This window comes from Mugil cephalus, chromosome 7 (genome assembly GCF_022458985.1).
Source record: "Mugil cephalus isolate CIBA_MC_2020 chromosome 7, CIBA_Mcephalus_1.1, whole genome shotgun sequence".
NCBI classification, from domain to species: domain Eukaryota; kingdom Metazoa; phylum Chordata; class Actinopteri; order Mugiliformes; family Mugilidae; genus Mugil; species Mugil cephalus.
Genome location: NC_061776.1, coordinates 11,570,174 through 11,589,760, shown reverse-complemented (window position 1 = coordinate 11,589,760; position 19,587 = coordinate 11,570,174). Strand labels below are relative to the sequence as shown.

Here is a 19,587-nt window from a genome sequence, read left to right as displayed (position 1 = left end):
TTTAATTAAAGTAGGCATTTGATGTTGAAATACTCACTGTAATCTAAATCATAATTATTCTTGATTATGTCATTTACAAAGAGTTGGTCACTGCTGGTGATGAGTAAGAACAGCAGGTGAGACGTGCTAGTACAAACTGTCTAAAAGTTGAGCAACATCAAAATGACATGTTGTGCCAAATCACAAACCAGCGAAGCAGTCACAATACCCAGGAAAACCACACAGGAAAAATGGTCAACTAAACCTAAAAACCTAAGAAAATCCAACGTGTTTCTGTGAATGAAATCAAAGAATAAGAACTGAGTCGTTGCATTTTTTCAAAGTTGATTAAGTAGTTTTTCAAGTTTGGTCATAGTCGTGGTAACAAAAAGCAGAACTTGACATTAAATGTGTCAATTGCATGAGAGACTTCCTGCAAAACATATCTTTCTTCTGTCATCCATAATGAATAATTTGTCTCCTCTTTAACTAAACTCTTTGCTTTATTGCGGAGATTAAGGGTGTATTCACACCAGGAAAGTCTTGCTTTGATGCAGACCTTTAAAAAAAAAAAAAAAAAACTTGGTTCAGTTTGTATTCACATTGCATTTTTTGACAAGCGCACCAACATTGTAAACAAACCCACGTGTGTCCGGTAGCCGCTCAGTCACTGGATAAAAATTATTGGCGAGATCTTTGCGAAGTTTTGGACACTGCGTCGGAGTCTGGGTAAAGCCTGCCTCGCACATTCTCTTGGCGATTTGGACGTCAGCAATTTTGTGCGTCAAGCAGCTGATACATGCTGAGGCAGTGCGTCTCTTCTGTGCCCCACATTGACCGACGGCTCATTCTTGGTATTAAATAGAAACGAGTGAATGAATGAAACGACCGATGACCGATCACAACATTTGTAACTTTTTTGTTCCTGGTATACCAGTTGGCGATGGATCACAGATTTTAGTTTTTTTCTTGTTTTTTATGGAGGAAACTGTCGCTTATTTTTCCTTTGTTTAACTTCACGGCCACCAATGCCGTGAAATTAAACAAACTTAATATCATTTAAACATTAAACATTTAAGAGTGGGTTGAATAGGGCAACTTAAAATTTTTTCGTTAGATTTGGAATTATTCTGTTAATTAAATGCGGGACACCCTACACTCATGTCGGCCTTTTGTGTGTTGTATTGGTGGTTTCAAAGGCGGGGTCGGTTTTTCCGTAAGATATTAATTACATTAAAAGGTACTGTTGTCCTGAAAAGATCCCCCTTGTGTGTATGGTGAGTTGTTACAAACGGAAGCCCGTTTAATCCAAGAAGGCGCTCGGGTTTTGCATTTGGTTCGGAACTTGCATTCACAGGACAAGCGAAGTATACCAGGGTTCGTTACGGACTCTGGTGCGGACCAAACAAGTGAACCGAGTCCCAGCTGCAGAGGTGGTCTCGGTTCACATGTTTGGTCTGCACCAGAGTCCGCTGATTTGTATTCACACCTATCCAACAGGTTCGCATAGGGTTTCAAGTGGACTAAACGAGCCTGGTGTGAACACACCCTAAATCACCATCTGTACTCTGAACTTCTGTAGCCTTTTGGTCACAACCTTCTTCATTTCAACCTTTTTATTGTATTCTCTTATACATAACATGCAGTATAACAAAAATGTCAACATGTAAGAATGAATGCACTGAAACAGGGAAATTAGCCCACTGTTATATATGTACATTCCTATACTATTTAGTTCATCAACAGAATCAGAGAACAAGGAATTATCAACAAATCCCAAAATGAAACTCCAACAATTTCCCAAACTTTCACCCCAAAAACCAAGGTATATACAGTACAGAAATGTGAACAGAAGTGATAGTGTGGCCAGTCTGTACCAAGTGTACATATTTATCTGTAACCTATACAGAATTTTGTAGTAAAACAATGTAGTCAAAAGGTTATTACAATATTTTCATCTTGCAGGAGAGATTCCTCTTACACTGTCATTCAAAATATGCTGTTATATCACCGTACTGCCTGCTCTGGTCAAACATAAAGAACATACATGAAACATGATTTCACCACTGAATTGTCCCAATGGGCCAGCAACAGTGGACCTTAATAACATAGTATTTCAGATCAGACTCTTTTGATTGTTTTTCAAATTACATAGTTATCAAGACTTCAGTGTCGTCTGCATTGTCTACTTGTGTATTGGTGTCGACCGGAGCAGGCTGGGTCTTGTCAGTGGCTGAATCAAGCTGCTTATTACCGAAGAAGATTGGGTTCTCAAAAGCAGAATAATTCTCAGGGGGGAATGTGATGTGATAGCCCATCTTCTTGAAGCGGAAGAAAGCGATGCATGCCCCCACCGCAATCCCGGCAATGATCAGCACCACTGCCGAAATTATGTAACCACGATGATGATGAGCTGATCCAACATCTGCACAGACGGGGAGGAAAAAAAGTAGATGATGATCACACAATAGAAAGCTGTAACAAATGTCACAGTGAAATAATGAAGATAAGAGGAGTTGCTTACTAGTTGTTGTTGTTGGTGGCGGTGGCTTTGTTGGTATTACTGTAAAGGGAAATTGGAGAGAAATTAGAAAGTAGCTACTTGTCTTAACTCGCGATTAAACAAACGAACCAGTGCAGCATCTAATGCGCTTATGAAGCATTGATTTTACATGAATTCGTTCACTTAACCTAGGTGACACCCAGAGGATTCCTGAAGAACGGTTTTGAAGATCAGTGTGCAGCAGCTTCCAGGAATCAAAACCTTTAGTACTTCCTTATTTGTTGGTGTTTGGCGAGTGGTTTATTAGGAGTGATGGCTGACAGCTAGGTTAATACGATGGTTTACCTCTGTCAATAGCCTTGGTTTACCTTTTGTTCTTCTATTATAGCATTCACTGACTGATGTAGTCCCTGACTGTCAGTTATCTCAGGAGACAACAGTGTTATTATATATCCTCTTACCGGTTTCATCTGAGCTATTTATGGAATACTTTACCTTTGGATGTTTTGCAGATGTATGGTCTGTTATACACGTTCCTGCTTGTCCTCCACGTCCCATTAGTTGTACTAATTTCTCCATTAATGTATCCACTCGGTTGATCCTCACCCCAGTTTGTGTAATCCATTACAGTCTTGTCCAACCACTTCCACTCCCCTGGAAACAAATAGGCAAATAACTCATGCGTTTGTGCTATGATCTAAAAAAAAACTACAATACAACAATCCTTCCTCCTTCAATAGTACTTTTCAAATAGGAGCATACCTCTGTGAGTTTTATACAGGCCGATCCAGAAAGATGTGTAGCTGTCTTTGAATGTGATCACATGTGTTGTTATAAAGTCTTGCTCAGAGGGATCTTCAATGCTGGCAAGATTTGCACCTACACAGAACACAGCCTTTTTTTAGTAAAACAAATTACAGGTGGTTTATTGCATGAAAAAATCTTTCATAGAAAATGCCTACCATGTTTAACGCAACTAGCAGATGCTCCTGACCAGTCTTTTTCCATAGTGAAAAATGCATAACAGTAACCCCTAAATGGCAGCCAGAGAGAACTGCGCTCTTCGCTTGATGTATCTGGGTCTTGAGGGCAGACTCCTGGAAAACCAGTGGACTCTGTAGGTGGCACATCTGTGAATGAGGGAGACAATGATGAGATCACTAGAATCAGCTAATTATATGTGTTATTCTTACAAACCCAGTGCATTGAAAACACTTCAATAAAATACTGCGTCCAGATTTTTTCAGTCAGATAAATGCAGGAGATGTTCAAGTTTATGGGGTATTGACTTAAAGGCACGAGACATGCTAAAGTTTAGGATGAGTTTCATGTCAGCATATTTAAATGAACATTTGCTATTGTTTTCTGTCATACCAGTAGACTTCATGCAAACACCCCAAAAGGTCTCATTGCAGTGAGCAGTCTTCCACTTTCCATCCACATCCATGTAGACACAAGCTCGATCTGGGCTTGGTTCATCTTTACCCCAGCGAGTAAATCTCATACGCCACCCATCAGTATATCTGAAGTAACCATTGGTCTGAAAGCAAAGATTAATCAAATTCACCATTGTTATAATTTCAAGAAGTGAGGTTGCACAAATGGTCTCACAGTTGATTTGATTAAGTGTGGGTCAGATTCCTACTTGCCATACGTTTCATAATGTAATGAGATTGTTGTAAGTTTACAGTATTTAGCATTTATATATATTGAGTTTTATTTAGCAATTATAACTTAATAAGCTATGAGGGTAAATGTTACACCTTCTTATAGGTGGCCTGTACAACAGTAGAACCAATAGATTATTGTTTGCTAATAATAACTAAACACCATGTGGGCGGGCAAAGACCTTATTTGGAACAAGTTGGTTTAGCAGTTTTTTATTTTTATTTTTAAAATATGGAACAAGTTAGCCACTTAATTTTGTTATGCTCTGTTTAAAAGGCTTTCAGCAGTGTACCTGCACTTTGTTTAGTCCAATCCATAGAGGAGCCTTGAGATTCAAAGCCTGCAGCTCAACATAAGCCTGCGCCCACTCATTCCGCAGGCTAGCTAGGTTGGCACCATCCCCCTCGCAGTGCTTCTTGGACGCATCCCAATTCATTTGCTGAGGTGCAACCTTGAAGGAGTCATTAAGAATTTTGATATAAATGGTAGGAGTTTGTGGTTCAGGGACATCTGGCAAAGTTGTGTCTGTTTAGAACAAGAATGGAAATACATTTATTAGATACCGTACAGCAGTACTGCAACCGTAGTAGCGGAAAGGCAGATATGTGTGGGATGAAATAGAGACATATGCAGTAGGAATTACGGCTTTATTTAAAAAACAAAAAACAAAAATGGGCTCACCAACATTCCGAAGACAGACAAATCCATAGGTCTGATTGCAGGGCTTATGTATCCATTTACCAATACCAGCCAAAGTATTGGTGTTAATCACAACACACTTATTGTATGGTGACATTTCAGGATGCTGAAAACAAGGACAAACAGACTGAGGGACAGTTTCTACAACAAGGTCATAGCCCTGCTGAATAAAAACAGCTGTCACAATCATGTCATTTGAGCCACAACGTTTTACTTTCATGAAAAAAATGACTGTGCAAGTTTTTTCCTTTTCCTCAAACAAGTGCAATATTATCCAGTCCTATTTACATTCTAATTTGTATATAGTGTCCTTTTTAGTTTGTCGTTGTACATGCCTTGTCTAGTTTAGTTATTTATTGAATATTTATCTTTTGCACTGACGGGAGAGCTGTACCTCAACTTTGTTGTGCAGTATATATTGTTATATGCTGCGGTGCAATGACAATAAAGACTCTAATCTAAAAAAAAAAAAAAAAAAAAAAAACGTTGTCAATGTCTGTGAAAACAGACTTTGAGATAAGCAGAAGAAGCAGTATGAAGAGAGAATACTGTTCATTCTTATCCTTAAGTCCCATTATCCTGCTGTTTGCTTTCCCAGCAGGAATACAGTAGTTATGATGTTCAGTGTGAGGGTCTGCTATACTATAATCACAACTTTTTTAAGATAAGCATTGTGTCTTAGTTGACATACATAGACTTTGTTTTCCAAGTTAGCTTCAATGTAATATGATCATTAAATTGATTATGTGTGTCCGCAAACATTTAAAATACGGATAAAAGGATGGACAGATGGAGATGGAGAGGTTCCCGCAAAGATAATTTTACTATACCAACATTTTAGTTTTAATTAACTACTGACCTCTTGCTCAAATTGTCTCTTAAGCCACCAGTGCATGAAAGGCTGCAATGGAAACCCACAGATTACAGATATGGTTATAAACAATGCAAATGCATTTCACTCCAACAAAGCATGGCACACTTTTATACAGAGTAATAGCTGAAGTATATTGAAACTTGACCACATTACCAAAAAAAAATCATCGCTGTCCTTCCTCTGCAATGGAGAAACAAAGTGTCACACTTTTAAACAAATGTGCTACCCAGTCTGCACGATATTAATCCAGATGTGTCCACTTACCAAACCGAAGTTGACATATGACCTCGGTCGCCCATCAGTCCAGTAAAACTCCTTACCTTCGAAACTACGGAGACCAATCCACAGGTCTCTAGCATTTGCGTCAGCCATTTGTGACATCAGAAACACTGGAAATTCAGATATAAGTAAGAAGAGTACATAACCAGTCGTCCGCTTAAAACCTAAAACTTTATCGGTAGCAGCTTTTTTGCATTGAAACATAAATCATTTAAAGGGTTAAAATTAGTGATTAAGTCAGTATTGAACTCCATCCAATTGTCAAAGGCCTTATATAAAAAAGTAAAAGCTAACAGAAGTTTCATTAGCTGAATCACATGATTCTACTTCAAGTGGACATAAAAACATTTAGAAAATATGACTATTTTTCTGTGGGAAAAATGAAGCAAACCTTCTGCATGTCTTGAGTCAATAGAGGCCAAGTCTCCACCCATGTCTCTGCATTGTTTCCTTGCTCCATTCCATGTTAAATTCTGGTTGTTGAAGATGCTGTAACACTAGAATTTTAACACACAATGCATATTACAGCTCTGGAAAATATACCAAATATCGGTATCCCACTTGATGTGACAAAACCGCTTAATGCAAAATCTCAGAGAAAAAAACTTACACCTTAAAAGATGAATATTTAAAAGACAGTGCCAAGCTCCAAGAATGTATATTCCATAGTTTCCTTCCCACCCCTTACATTCTACATGATTTTGAATCTTAAGTACTGGCTGACCTTGGAGTTGAATTTCTTCCAGGGGTCTTGGCAGCCACCTTTAGGGGCCACTGTAGGTGCCACTGTGGTGTTAGCAGGTGGTGAGCCACTGCGCTTGCAAATAGACTGGAACTCCAAACCGCAGTTGTGATTGTGCCAAAATCCTGTGAACCAGTTCAAGATATGAAAATCACTGTACATTATAATCAGCACCCAACACAGTCTGCACTTCTTTCAATATCAAATATGGATTCAAGCTATTGTCCCTGAGATATTAATGAAATCACACCCATTTTTGATCTGACTTATGGTCTCTAGACATGCGGTGTATCCACATCCAGTCATTATTCCTTCACTGTATTTAGCCTTAGTATTTTGGACACAAATTGTTGACCTTAGAACAAGTGATTGACAGGACGCTGTACAATTGTGTGATCCAGTGCCGTTTTTATCAATATTAATAGCCTTGATATCAATTGTTTACTCTATGCCTTGTCAGCTGTAAGACTTCGTGTCTTAATAACTCCTTATATCAATATCTTCAGTTTGAACTGCTTGACATTTCTTGTCACAAATCTATAAAATAAGCCAGTGACTGTTTTCACAGCACATTGTAAATCATTTTTAATTTAAAGGCCACGTTTCTATTGTTGTGTTGTGCAAAGCCTGAAATCTGAGATTGGCTTTATATATATGTATGTATATATATATATACACATACATACATATATATATACATATATATATATACACATACATACATATATATATACATATATATATATATACATACATATATATATATTAAAACAGTGTGTATTTATTAGTCAACTTCAGTCTCTTCTTTTTCTAGTTCTGACAAAGTAAGATTACACTTTTTATACTTTTATTTACTATTTATATGTTAGTGGAAGTGAATCATATTTCAGTTTACTCACCATAATACATCATAGCTGCACAGTTTTCATCATAATTCTTGAAATCAGGCTGACCTTCATCCCATCTTTCAAACACCACTTGAGAACCATCCACCCACCTTAATGTAATAAGACATCAACAAAAACTAAATTTTAGTAGAAATGCAAAATCTGAAAGAGATATACAAAGCAGTCCAGTATGAGCAATCAAACAAATATCCCATTCATACCAAAATTGTTTAACATTTTTACTGTACATATTTTGCAGTATTATTAACTGGTGACGTGACATTTGTGTATATACATTTGTGCTATTTTTTGCATTATATTGATACTCACTGAGATGTTCCGTCAAGATCTAACGTCAGGCCTATCCAGACGTTTATGTAACTTCTTGATATCTACAAACAGACATACAATGATTACGTTAAAAGCCAATAAATGTATGTATAGAAATAAATGTATTTTATTCTTTTAGTGCTGAAGTGAAAAGCTTTGCCTACTGTACTTTAAAATGCTTTGTGCTTTATTTATTTATATTTTTCTTTTTCAAAGCGCTCACCTGTTTCCATAAAAACACACTTTCAGCCACGCTGTTGATGGTTACGAGATCACCATGTTTCTGTTGGCATACGTGACGAGCGTCTTCCATGGCCATTCGATTGTTGTTAATGTAATACTGATTCCCATTCCATTCTAGCCACCCATCAGAGGTTGTGTTATAATCTGAAAATGTGCAGAAATAGTTAATATAGCTTCAGTATACTGTATATGGAATTTCAGATGGTGTGTTTAAACACATGTATTTTGTTAATTTCAGAATTGCCTCATGCTTAAACAACAGATAAATGTTGGAACTGTCTTTGTCTTCCATAATGAAATAATCCTTACAAGAACCATTTATGAGGAAAGTCTTTTGTAACAAGACTGGGACAGTCCTTTCCGAAATGGATTTTAGTTGTAGTTGACCACTGTCACACATGTTTTGTGGCAGAAAATTGGGCTGGAGTCACTCCCTTGGGAACTCATGCTCCACCAAGTGTCAATCAAGGGGTTTTTAGGCTTTATTCAGTGATAGGCAGAAGGCTAACACTGATTAGTCATGTCACCTGGTATTGAATTTGTTTACGACCAAATGGTTCTGATTGGTTGCAGGCTATCTAATTGCATGTAGAGGTTTTTTTTTCTCTGTATGTGTGCTGAAACACACCCTATAATGTAATCCAAATAGCCTTTTACCAGGTTCATCCAAAGAAGCTAGGAGGGCATATTGTTGACCATATACATGTAATGTTTGAGTACCTTGAGAATAAATTTCAATTACCTCTGCTTCACTTGAGTGGCAGAAAAAATCAAGTAACCAGTTCTTCTAATCCCATGCATATTTGTCCATAAAGTCATACTTACCAGGTGCAACAGGGTCCGGAGGCGGCTTTGGAGTGATACCTGTATGGACACGGAAACAATTAATTAATTTCATCGTTGAGGTGACAGTGACAAACTTTGCTGCTACAAGTTGGGAGCATTTGAGCACACTAGAAGACAACTTTAAACAGTTGTTACTATAGTAACCACTTCACCATGCCTTACCTGGACGCATCTGACAAACCCAGTTGTTGTACTCTTCACACTGCGCATCATTCCATGACCCACTTGACCACCAGTAATATCCAATATCTTCAACACATGATTCTGCATTGTTCCTATTATTTGGCTCTCCATCACTCCAGTGTTGGAAGTTGACCTATAAATAAAAGCCAACAATACATGTGTTAATATAATTTATTGTAATTTGTGTTGCGTAAACAACAACTGGTTTACGGTAACAGAAGTAGTGACAGAAAACCTACTGGGGTTCCATCACTCCATTCATAACCGGTGGCTGGGTCAGGGGCGCTCAGTCCAATCCAGACAGTGTGATGGCTGTAATAGACAGTTTCATATTCATGATTTAAATCTGTTTCTTGCATAATAACTGTTGTATGGATTAGTTTTATTCCCTTGAATCTCAGTTTTACAATTTGCAATTGCCTACACACTACAAAGATGTTCTCTAACAGATAAATTTTGTGACCCAATATGATATTCAATTATGTGGATTAGATTACAAAAAGGGGCATTTATAAAAGAAAAGATATTAAATATTTAACTAGATCATACTATACCTCACTGATATTCGTTGCTCAGCTGTGCTGTGGATGCTAAGGAGATCTCCTCCGACGGCTCTGCAGTAATCCCTAGCCTCATACCACGTCTTCTTTGGGCCCTCTATAAAATTCTTAAACATGAAGCAAGAAGTTCTGTATTTTTAGATGGAAAATAGATGACAGATCTTAAATTAAGTAGCATTTGTCAAAATGAATACGCATTGCTAGGTAAGAAAAGGAGATGAACATTTACATTTATCAAACTGATAATTGTTAACTGGCACAAGCCTACTAAGTACTAGGTGATATATTGCATTCATTTGATTCAGTTTATGCTTTGGATCAATATGACAAATGCCTAAATCGCATCATTGAGATTATTTCTCCTTCTCTCACCCAAATACTGACAAGTGATGTAGGCTGTCATAATTTCAGCGTTGTTTTACTAGTGCACCATGACCTACAGTATTGGCTGCTGCTGAAGGCAACCTAAGGCAACCTGAAGTTGTCACTTTCACATTTTGTTTTGCAGTGTCCAAAACAGTCAAAAAACAGGTGTGTATTCTTAAAAGGTTATTAATACTAAACATATCTGCACCACAGAGCCGTGGTAGCTTCCGACTGCGTTCCACAACTAAAACGTAGCTAACGACACGGCACCAATAAAAGGAATAAAACGTTAACATTATTCCTTCAAGCTGCTGATATTTTGTGTAGGTAGCGTTGCCCTATGTGTCCAGCTAAGCATGTGAGAAGATTGTGATGGAGCTGGAGAAGATATCACAATTGCCTGCATATACTACATATTCTTGGTCATGAGTTGAGGTCTGTGTGGTATGTTTTCATACTATGCTTTTTAAGGCTGACAAATGCGTTGTTCAATCAGCATTAAATGTGGTGTTTTCACAGTATTGTGATGGTAATTCTTGTTTTTCTCTATAAAGTGTTGTTCAAATGACGGCTGTCCAGTCAGTTGTTCTATATGCGAAGCAAGTTTTATTCTTACCCGAGGAGAGCAGCTCTGTGTACAACAGCAAACAACTCTGACTATCCTCGATATTCACATCTCTTTATAGCAGTGCACAAACATCTTAAAATGATGATTATACAGAAAATGTGAGCGCATCCTTTCCATGAACTCTCCACCTAAGACCTCGAGTCTTACTTCTCCTTTGACAGGAGGTGATATGATCGAGAGGAAGTGTAAGCGAAGTCAAACAAGACAGTAACAGGTCGTCAGTCTACACATGTACGCATAGAAAATCTGACGTGATGTTTCACTTATTATGAACTTTCGATGAACTTCTGCTGAACTTATTTTAACTTGTTATGAACTCATGTAGGCTAAAAGGTCACTTACGCAAATACAGACAGCGTATATGAGAGAAGTAAGAATAAAAATGTAATTTTCCATCACAGTATCCAGATGGCGTCAGAATAACCTTTATTGGATTTTACCTTATAGCAGATATTTCTCGTTTCCATGGGATTCCAGCCTTCTGCGCACTTAGGGGATGGAACCGTTGGTGGAACAGGGGTTGAAACCGCCCCCTCTGCCAGGTGTTTGCAGATGTACTTCTCCGTACTGGTACAAGGCAGCACATCCCAGAGGCCAGCAAAACTCCCAGTTGCCATAGCAACACAACCCTGTTGGTGGCCTTGTTTTCGTCGTAAAAGAAATTGTCAGCTGTCATGTGTTAACCTGCTTTCAGAAACATCTTACAGAGAGAAATAAAAACTTTTCAATACCTGGCATTAGGGCATTCCAGTGTGTAAATCTCACAGAGTCTGTGTTGGTCCACACAAAAAAGTCAATGTTTTTCTGATTTGAAAGCCCTAGCCAGAAGTGCTTCTCTGGTCTCAGTCCCACCAAGCTGACAAGGAAGGCGTTATCCACTCTGGAAGTATCAAGTAGGATCACAAGATTTTACAGTGGCGTTATTGTGCATGTTCCTGTTAAGCTCATTCAGAATCTTAGCAGCTATATGATAAAAGTTTTACCCAGTTGAAACATCAGCCAAGTAGGAGCCTGAGCTCTTACAGTGGTCTTTCGCTTCATCAAAGGTCTTTGTCTCAGTACCTACATAGTAGCAGTAGGAGCCATGTTTTTTCCAACCCTGGATTGTAGACAAACAAAAGTGGGAAGACTTATTTAGCTTGCTGTCATATAATGGACTGACTGATGTGATGATAGAGAGAACAGGGACTATTAAAGAGACTGACAGAGTTGTAGCAAAGTAGCATACATAAACAGTCTGAACTAACCTGTATTTCGTGGCAATGTGATTGAGGCAACGACCAATGACACAAACGCATAACTCCCCAGATATTTACAGCAAGCAAGTCAAGTCAATATTTTATCATCAGCTGTTAGTTTTAGCGCGTCAAAGTCTCATCTTCTCGAATGAAAAGTAACACTGCTAGGCGCCCTGTTGGAATCTAGTAAATTTACGTCCCTTTTAAACTGTGCAAGGTAGGAGTGTAATTAAGCATTCAGAGACAACTCTGACTACCCAACGTCTGTGGACATCAATTGACTGCGAAGTATTTAGAATTTAGATTAAGAAAGAAATACTTTTAGAGCAGAGACAGGCAATAAGTTCACTCACAGTTTTGCAGCCTAAATTCTGCTCCACTTCATCTCCAGATGGTTCAGAGGCACTCGTCTTCATACAAATGAAGCCATGTTTCTCCTCGCACCTACGGTCGGCCCAGTTTCCATTCTGCAAGAAAGAGATACCTTAACATTTATCTATGTGGAAAGTAATTTAACAACAGATACTCAAACCTGTTCATATCACCAAACAATAGCCTTGTAAAAAATTGTACGCAAAGTAGGCTGAACAGCCCAAAGTGTAGACACTGAAACTTTGTTCTCATTTGTAATAGTTGATTATCTAAATTAAAAACGGTATCTGTTATAGGTTTTCTGTAAGATTTTTCAACTTGGCTGAAGGATAATACCCCATTCAGTTCCAAGAACAAGGTGGTGGGATGATGACGCTTTGGACATATCACTTCTTCTACATGAAACTGGGGAGGGAAAAAAGCTCGTCTTTCTGACCTCACTGTGAGGAGCGTTATTATGTTGAAACAGGAAACGACCTTCCCCAGACTGTTGCCACATTCGTGACACTTATGTAATGTGCTTTGTCATCAGTTTTTCACTGGCTTAGAACAAAGGTCCTTGCCTAAACCATGAAAGCCTTTCCCAGAACAAACATTTGTGGGCAAAATGCGTAGAAATACACTCATGGAAAACAGGACTTTTACTTTTACAAATCAATGGAGGAAGCTTATTTGTTTTTAGGTATATGCACTCTACCCCCATGCTGCTCCTTACCTCCCCTCTAATGACAACACAGTCTTCTTTTTCAGTGGTTATAGCTGGTTTCCCATACTCCCAGCTAGTGAATCTGACAGTAGAGTGATCACTCCAGTCAAACAGTCCTTCTCTTTTCCTGTCATTCAGTCCTATCCAAAGCTCATCAGTAGAGGCTGTGAACAGGGGGGAAAAAAACATCCGACATCAATTTATAATGCGTGTCTAGTATTTGTCAGTGTCAGTGCAAAGCATTTATTATCCCAAGGGACATGCCTTTTAGCTCTGAACATATAGATATCCAAAATCTCCAGTGGTCTTGTCAGAGCCATGGATTTTACGTGGGAGGGGGTAGATGCTGCACTGAAATAGCAGCAACTTTAACATTGTTACTCTGCGTTTGTTCTAATAATATTGCTAATGTTTATAAGGCTCTACACAAGATGACTCTTTAATTACTTGAACTAAAATTCCAATATCTGAAACGTGACTCAGCAGACACAATTTGAGCTTTTTTGAAAAGGAATTTCTTCCTGAAAAAGCTGGTAAACACTAGTTTAATCTTCATCAGCGTGCCATGACTGCATTTTTAATAGTAGATAATCTGTCAGAGGAGTGAAGTGATGTATAATCAGGATACTTCTTAAGTTTCAAGTAACTTAAATCGGAAAATTTCTTGTAGATTTCAGTGCTCTTGTTCGTTGGGAAAAGATGGAACAAAGTTCTCACTGAATACCTAGCACATAGGAATGTCAAAAGAAATGTTTCAGTCTTGCCTCATGATGGTGCCAAACATTGCTAGGTACCGTACCATATCCAAGCTGAGAAATGACAAAGCTTTGGTCCTCCAAATTTCGGATGCTCACTAGGTCCCCTCCTTCCTTACGGCAAGCCAACCGAGCATCGGACCATGTTTTCTGGCTACGATTAAGATGGAAGCAGTGGCCATTGTATGGAATCCAGGGTTGTGAACAAAAGCCTGTCTCAGCAGCTGACGAAGAAACAGAAGTACAGTCACCAATGTCCTCATAGTAAACTATGAGAAGAGAAAAGAAGTTCTCTCTACCTTCAGTTGGGGGAGCCAAAACTCCTTCACTGTAGCAGATGTAACCCAGCTTCTTATCACATTTTGAACTTTGCCAGGAGTACTGTACTTCTCCATCGATGACACCACAGTTATCTCCTGGGTTAGAAAGTGGATGTCCTAAAACAAAATGATGGTTAAAATGAGATATAATGACACAGGCTTCATGTATCTCAGTGTTTATTTTATTTTTTTAAATTATATACTGTTCTAAGCTAAGATCTAGAGGTAGTCTAAGTGCACACCTGTAATTTGTACATATAGGTGACAAGATTTTCATGGCAACAGCAGCAGCTAATTTTAGTGTGGTGTGAGACTGAAATATGAACAGTCAGACGTCCCCCACTTCCAGAGATATTGGCTGCGTTCCTTGGACTTTGCTCGGCTTTTCATCAGTGTTTTTTGTACAACTGACTGGTAATACTTGTGACATGCAGACAAAGAAAACACATTCATCTTAGCCTCTTATCTTCACAAAGTTCTGAACCAGAAAGAAAACTTACCCGAGTCCCAGTTCAGGTAACGGTAAGGATTCCCATTAGACCACTGCCAGCCATGTTCTAGATTCAATGTCAGTCCAGTCCAAAGCTTGTATCCCTGGTCCCCTAGTAGTGCTTCATGAGTGTTTAAAAAAGGAGTGGGGAAACAAAAAGTGATCATGTGTAGGTTGCAAAACATAATCATCAACTTGAGTAGCATCTTTATCATTAAATTGTAAACCACTGAAGTTCGGCGATTAATAGATTTTAGCCATTCTTGAAACACTTCTTAGTCCGTATACACCCGTTTGCTATCAATATAGAGTCTGTGTTACCTTACCTGTAATGTAACCCTGCTCGTGAGGATCTGTTATACTGAGCAGGGAAGCAATCTGCTGTTTGCAGCTGGCATCAGCCTGAGCCCACGTCAGAGCTGATTGTGTGTTGAGCTGGTAAACAGCTCCTGTTGCGGGGTGTTTGTTCCAGCCTACTTTAGCTGTGAAGTAAACATGCATTTAGAAGTGTAATATTTTCATGTCAGGCCAATGTAAATCTGCAGTGGGTTAAATCAAATTATTCTATTTTTGTGTCTTTCTCTCACTGCACTTTAGCAAAGCATGGTTCATACGGGCAGTACTTACTATTAGTTGGGCAGTAGCCCCAGAGTTGATGTTCATATTTAGTTTCAACCGCACACCAAAGAAGTTGGTTAGAGTCTTTCGTAGTGCATTCTGAGTACCACTGGTCATTGTACAGAAAAGGAAACGCGCAAGGCCTCCCAGCTGCATTTCCTCCGATGGTGTAAAGCTCTTGAAAGACCAAGACAAATGAGAGCCTGATCAGTTTGAACACGCATGTGCTCATTTCCAGTGCATGAGTAGCAGTTTGACCTTCTGTTGCTGGTGCAACATTTAAATCCACACAACAACCCCTAATCTATCATCTTTATAACCATTTGAAGTTTAAATTTCATGAGAATGCTCATTATTTACTCTAAACATCTGTGTGTTATACCTCTGTACGTTCTTGTGCAGGCACCCTGGTTCGTCCCTTGGATGGTGAGGTGGTTATTGGGTCCTACAGTCCTGGAGAGAACGGCTGTGCCGTCTGCAGTGAGCTCAATGTAAAGGTCTTGGCCTTTCAGGGCAAGAAGTGTTTCATTTTTGCATTCCCACTTCTGGAGGTAACTGGTTTCGTCACAATCGTAGAGGCTTATTTCACTCCCCACACTTTTCCCCTGGGCTCCCAGGCACTTAGGTGACCAGCCATGTAGAATTCGGTCGGCGGTTGTCCAGCGGACCGTACTGCAGTGGCCATAAGTTCGAACCAAACAAAAACCTGTTTCTTTGTTGTTTAACAGAAAGGGGGAATCTGCAGAGAAAGAATATTAACATATTTTTGTTAGCGATGAACTACATTGATGAAAATATCAATGGTACATTCTCTGTAGATTTGGCTGCAAGAACAATGCTGCAAATAATTCTCAATATTAAACATCTGAAAAAACAGGATGTAAAACACACAACCTCTCAGTGTATCATGAAACACGCATGACCTGTTCAGTAAAAACATCAGAAACTTTAAATTAATATTAATTAATATTCAGATTAAAGGCGGGATACTTTACCATCTAAAGTCAAACATTGTAATGTTTTCAAGAGGAGCACAAAGACTGTGCATGCAGCCCTCATGGTTGGCGTTCTTCTGAAATCTTCTCAAAGACCTCACCCCTGCATTGTTTGCAGAGAATATGAAAGTGTTACTGTGCAGGGAAGGGATCTTAATAGTCTTGTCACATCCTGCCACATCAGCAATATTTTTTAAGTTAATCTGAACACGTCTGAGAATGATTATATTTCTGAGGAAAAGGGAAGAACACATACTATGGCGCTGGCCATCCGTCTGCTATCATCACTGAACTCTGACTAAGTTTTATGATGGATGTGGGAGGATGGTGTGGTTGAGTGTGATTTTGAGGAAAACTAGAATTTATAAGCATCAGGACATTTCTTAATCTGTTCTGATCATCAGATGTGGTGAATCAATCTCAGTGTGAGTCATCTGAAGATTTGCCACCTGCAGCTAAAGGCTAACTGTAATGATTGAAGTTTCCTTCACTCGAACGCCCTTGTAATTAAAATATGTATCAGGGAAATATTTAATTTGCTGCATTTCCATTCCAATATTAAAAAACTGGTAATGGAAACTCCTACATTTTGAAAAACATCTCAGATAACACTGAAACGCCTTTACGCTCTCATGAGGTGTTTTTTTTTTTTTTTTCAGACACATTGATATAAAAGTTTAGCGCAAAAGTGCAAACAAAACACTTTTTTTTATTTTTTATTTCCCGTATCCTGCGTCACCATAATGATGCAGGGGTTCATGTGACCAGTTCATTCAAAGTCCCTCCTCCTGAAAGTGAAGTCTTGCGTTGCGAGAGTTAAAGGACATTGTGGGATTTCGCGAGAGTTACAGCAAAACACCTTTCAGTGGAAAGTGTACTTTATCAAAATTTCAGAAAAATTGCTTTTATCTTTCAAAAAACTGTAATGGAAACACAGCTAGTGTTTGTTTTGAGGAAAATATCACATGCATAACCTGTAACATTAAACAGTATAGGTGTTGCTCATTGAAAGCATAAACTGTTCAGTCTTTTTGTGATTACTGAGTGTATCTATAGCTACCTTCCTACCTACCTACCCTTTCCTACCTTCCCTGTGATTTACAGAATCCCAACCCATTTTATGTATCTGTCATTTATCGTACATTTTTACTCACTGTGGTCTCATTTTTCCGTGCACAGTGAAGTCCTGCACCTCCATAGCTTCGGGACACACAGGGCTATAGGCTGCTGTTACTCAATTATATCTCCATGCAATGTATCAATTTCTAAAAGCTGTACATGATTAGAAAAAAGAAAGACAGAAATTGAATTTCTCTGATTTTTTTCTTCTAAAAAATCCAAAAATTGAATGAATTATTGTATACAACAGATTTTCAGGTATCCTCAAGAATGATAGATAGATAGATAGATAGATAGATAGATAGATAGATAGATAGATAGATAGATAGATAGATAGATAAGGTGTAGTGTAAGGTGTATATAATATAATATAATATATAATAATAATAACAACAGTATATATTACTAATAATGGCAGCAGCATCAGTATGTAATAATAATAATAATAATATACACATAGAAATGTGTCATGTGCAAGGTGAGTATACGTACATAACTACAATATATAATATTTAAACATGTATTGATGCATGTACTGTATGTATATATATATATATATATATATATATATACACACACACAAGATAGGATATAATATGATATATCGTGTAGGTATATGCATATAAGTACTTGACTATGTAAGATATACTTGAAGTGCAAAGGTGACAGGTAGTAAAAGGTGACAGGTAGATTCAGTGCAGTTCTGTGATGGTGGATCTGACAGAGGTAGATGAATTGGAAATTCTTAGTGCGGTTGGGAACATAAGGAACATAAAAAAAAATATTGGTGGTTGTTTATTCCCTGAAACAAGGCTGAAAGACACTGAGAGCAGGCAAATAAAGCCAGGACTTGCTGAAAGCAGGAAAGACCGTTGGATTATTTGTTTTTTTTACAGACTTTAGCTCGAGAAAACGATGTATTTTCTGCAAATTTTCAAAATGACTTTAGATTTTTTGATGAAAACCCTAACCCTAACCCTAACCCCCTGTTGAAACACTGTGATTTACAGAACGTCCTGAAAGACGGACAGGAGCAGTCACTCAAACTGCAACATATTAAAAATGGATTCTAGAGAACAGGGCCTGGTCTGTTAAATGAGTATAATATTGTGCAGTAACTCCAAGTAAGGGACCAAGCTTTCAGTATGTCACTGAAGCCTCCCTAGAATGATAATAACTCAGAGTTCATTGAACTCTGAGTTAATCAGGTTCTGGTGATTTGTTATCATAGCACTCTGAGGTTTATGACACATTGTTCCATATTAGACCTCAAAAGACACGTATGCTTGGTAGTGTTCCTGATTCGACTGACATGTCTGGTGTGAACTGACTGACAAGCTACACTTGGGGTCTTGGTCTATCTTTTATTTACAACATGTGCTCCTGACAAGAATTGTCATCAAAAATAGAGTCCTGTCGATCATGGTGGTGCCATCAACTATGGTTCCTCCTTTTGTTCTACCAAAGGTTTTCTCCACGTATGCAGCTATGGGCATGCCGTGTGAAAAGGAGAGGGCATTCGCTTCTGACCGTCCAAAGATGCCCGCACAAGTGTGATTTTACAGTGAGAAAGGCATCACCTTTTCTCAACACAGCTGGAAAAATTACATAAAACAGTAAAAACACACACACGCACACAAAAACACCAATAGCACCAAACAGGGTCTCATGCTGAGTTGAAAGCCAATAAATAAAAGTGGATTTTAAGACACGTTTTTAAAGTTACTGATTTTCTGAAGGAGTTTTAATGCGCATTTTTGAGGTAGATTTATAGAGGATTAGATTTATATCGGTTATTAGTGCATTTATCAAACATTCATTTTAGTTTTTTTTTTTCTACTTTGTAATGCTGTTGATTTTGTGGTTTATTCAGTTTAATCGAAAAGTTGGCAAGTAGTTCTATACTTCTAAACTATTAGTGACTTTTAGACTACCCGTCTGTGTTGATCATCAGAGCTGACAATAAGTTTTTTGGCTTGGTGAGTAATCTTCAAGAAGAGGAAGTTTCCTAATGGAATATGTCAAGTGTTGGTGCACTCCTTTTAACCCACTGGTGGTTTAAAAGCAAAGGTCAACATTACTCGAATGAGGGTGGCGCTATTGGCAAAACAGTTGTGCAACATGAAGTAGCGTTAAAAAATGGCATCATAAACTTTTTTTTTTTTTTTTTTTGTAATAATGTGGCAC

The 19,587-nt window shown here is 38.3% G+C and overlaps 1 protein-coding gene across 1 annotated transcript; it reads right to left on the bottom strand.

Moving 5' to 3' along the window:
• Nucleotides 1-1,446: 1,446 nt before the first annotated feature.
• On the bottom strand, nt 1,447-16,387 carry LOC125010190 (macrophage mannose receptor 1-like). The gene is made up of 32 exons (XM_047588576.1): nt 16,282-16,387; nt 15,669-16,025; nt 15,296-15,463; nt 14,995-15,150; nt 14,679-14,789; nt 14,158-14,295; nt 13,903-14,082; nt 13,113-13,267; nt 12,379-12,492; nt 11,771-11,886; nt 11,519-11,667; nt 11,228-11,427; nt 9,788-9,900; nt 9,473-9,545; nt 9,213-9,366; nt 9,030-9,068; nt 8,185-8,348; nt 7,962-8,023; nt 7,644-7,741; nt 6,727-6,869; nt 6,394-6,499; nt 5,988-6,112; nt 5,877-5,903; nt 5,709-5,750; nt 4,832-4,955; nt 4,443-4,675; nt 3,857-4,022; nt 3,445-3,612; nt 3,245-3,361; nt 2,978-3,136; nt 2,504-2,542; nt 1,447-2,404 (listed from the first exon to the last, which is right to left on the bottom strand). Exons 1-32 carry the CDS (start codon nt 16,343-16,345, stop codon nt 2,127-2,129), a joined length of 4,338 nt encoding a protein of 1,445 aa, XP_047444532.1. The 5' UTR covers nt 16,346-16,387; the 3' UTR covers nt 1,447-2,126.
• Nucleotides 16,388-19,587: the final 3,200 nt, after the last annotated feature.

What these genes read in the sequence shown, in the direction of transcription:
- LOC125010190 (XM_047588576.1), bottom strand. Translation starts at nt 16,345, where the DNA reads ATGAGGGCTGCATGCACAGTCTTTGTGCTCCTCTTGAAAACATTACAA. An exon ending in TTTGGCTCCCCCAACTGAAG is followed by an intron (nt 14,083 to 14,157) that starts GTAGAGAGAACT and finishes TTTCTTCGTCAG; the next exon opens with CTGCTGAGACAGGCTTTTGT. An exon ending in GGAAGAAATTCAACTCCAAG is followed by an intron (nt 6,500 to 6,726) that starts GTCAGCCAGTAC and finishes TTAAAATTCTAG; the next exon opens with TGTTACAGCATCTTCAACAA.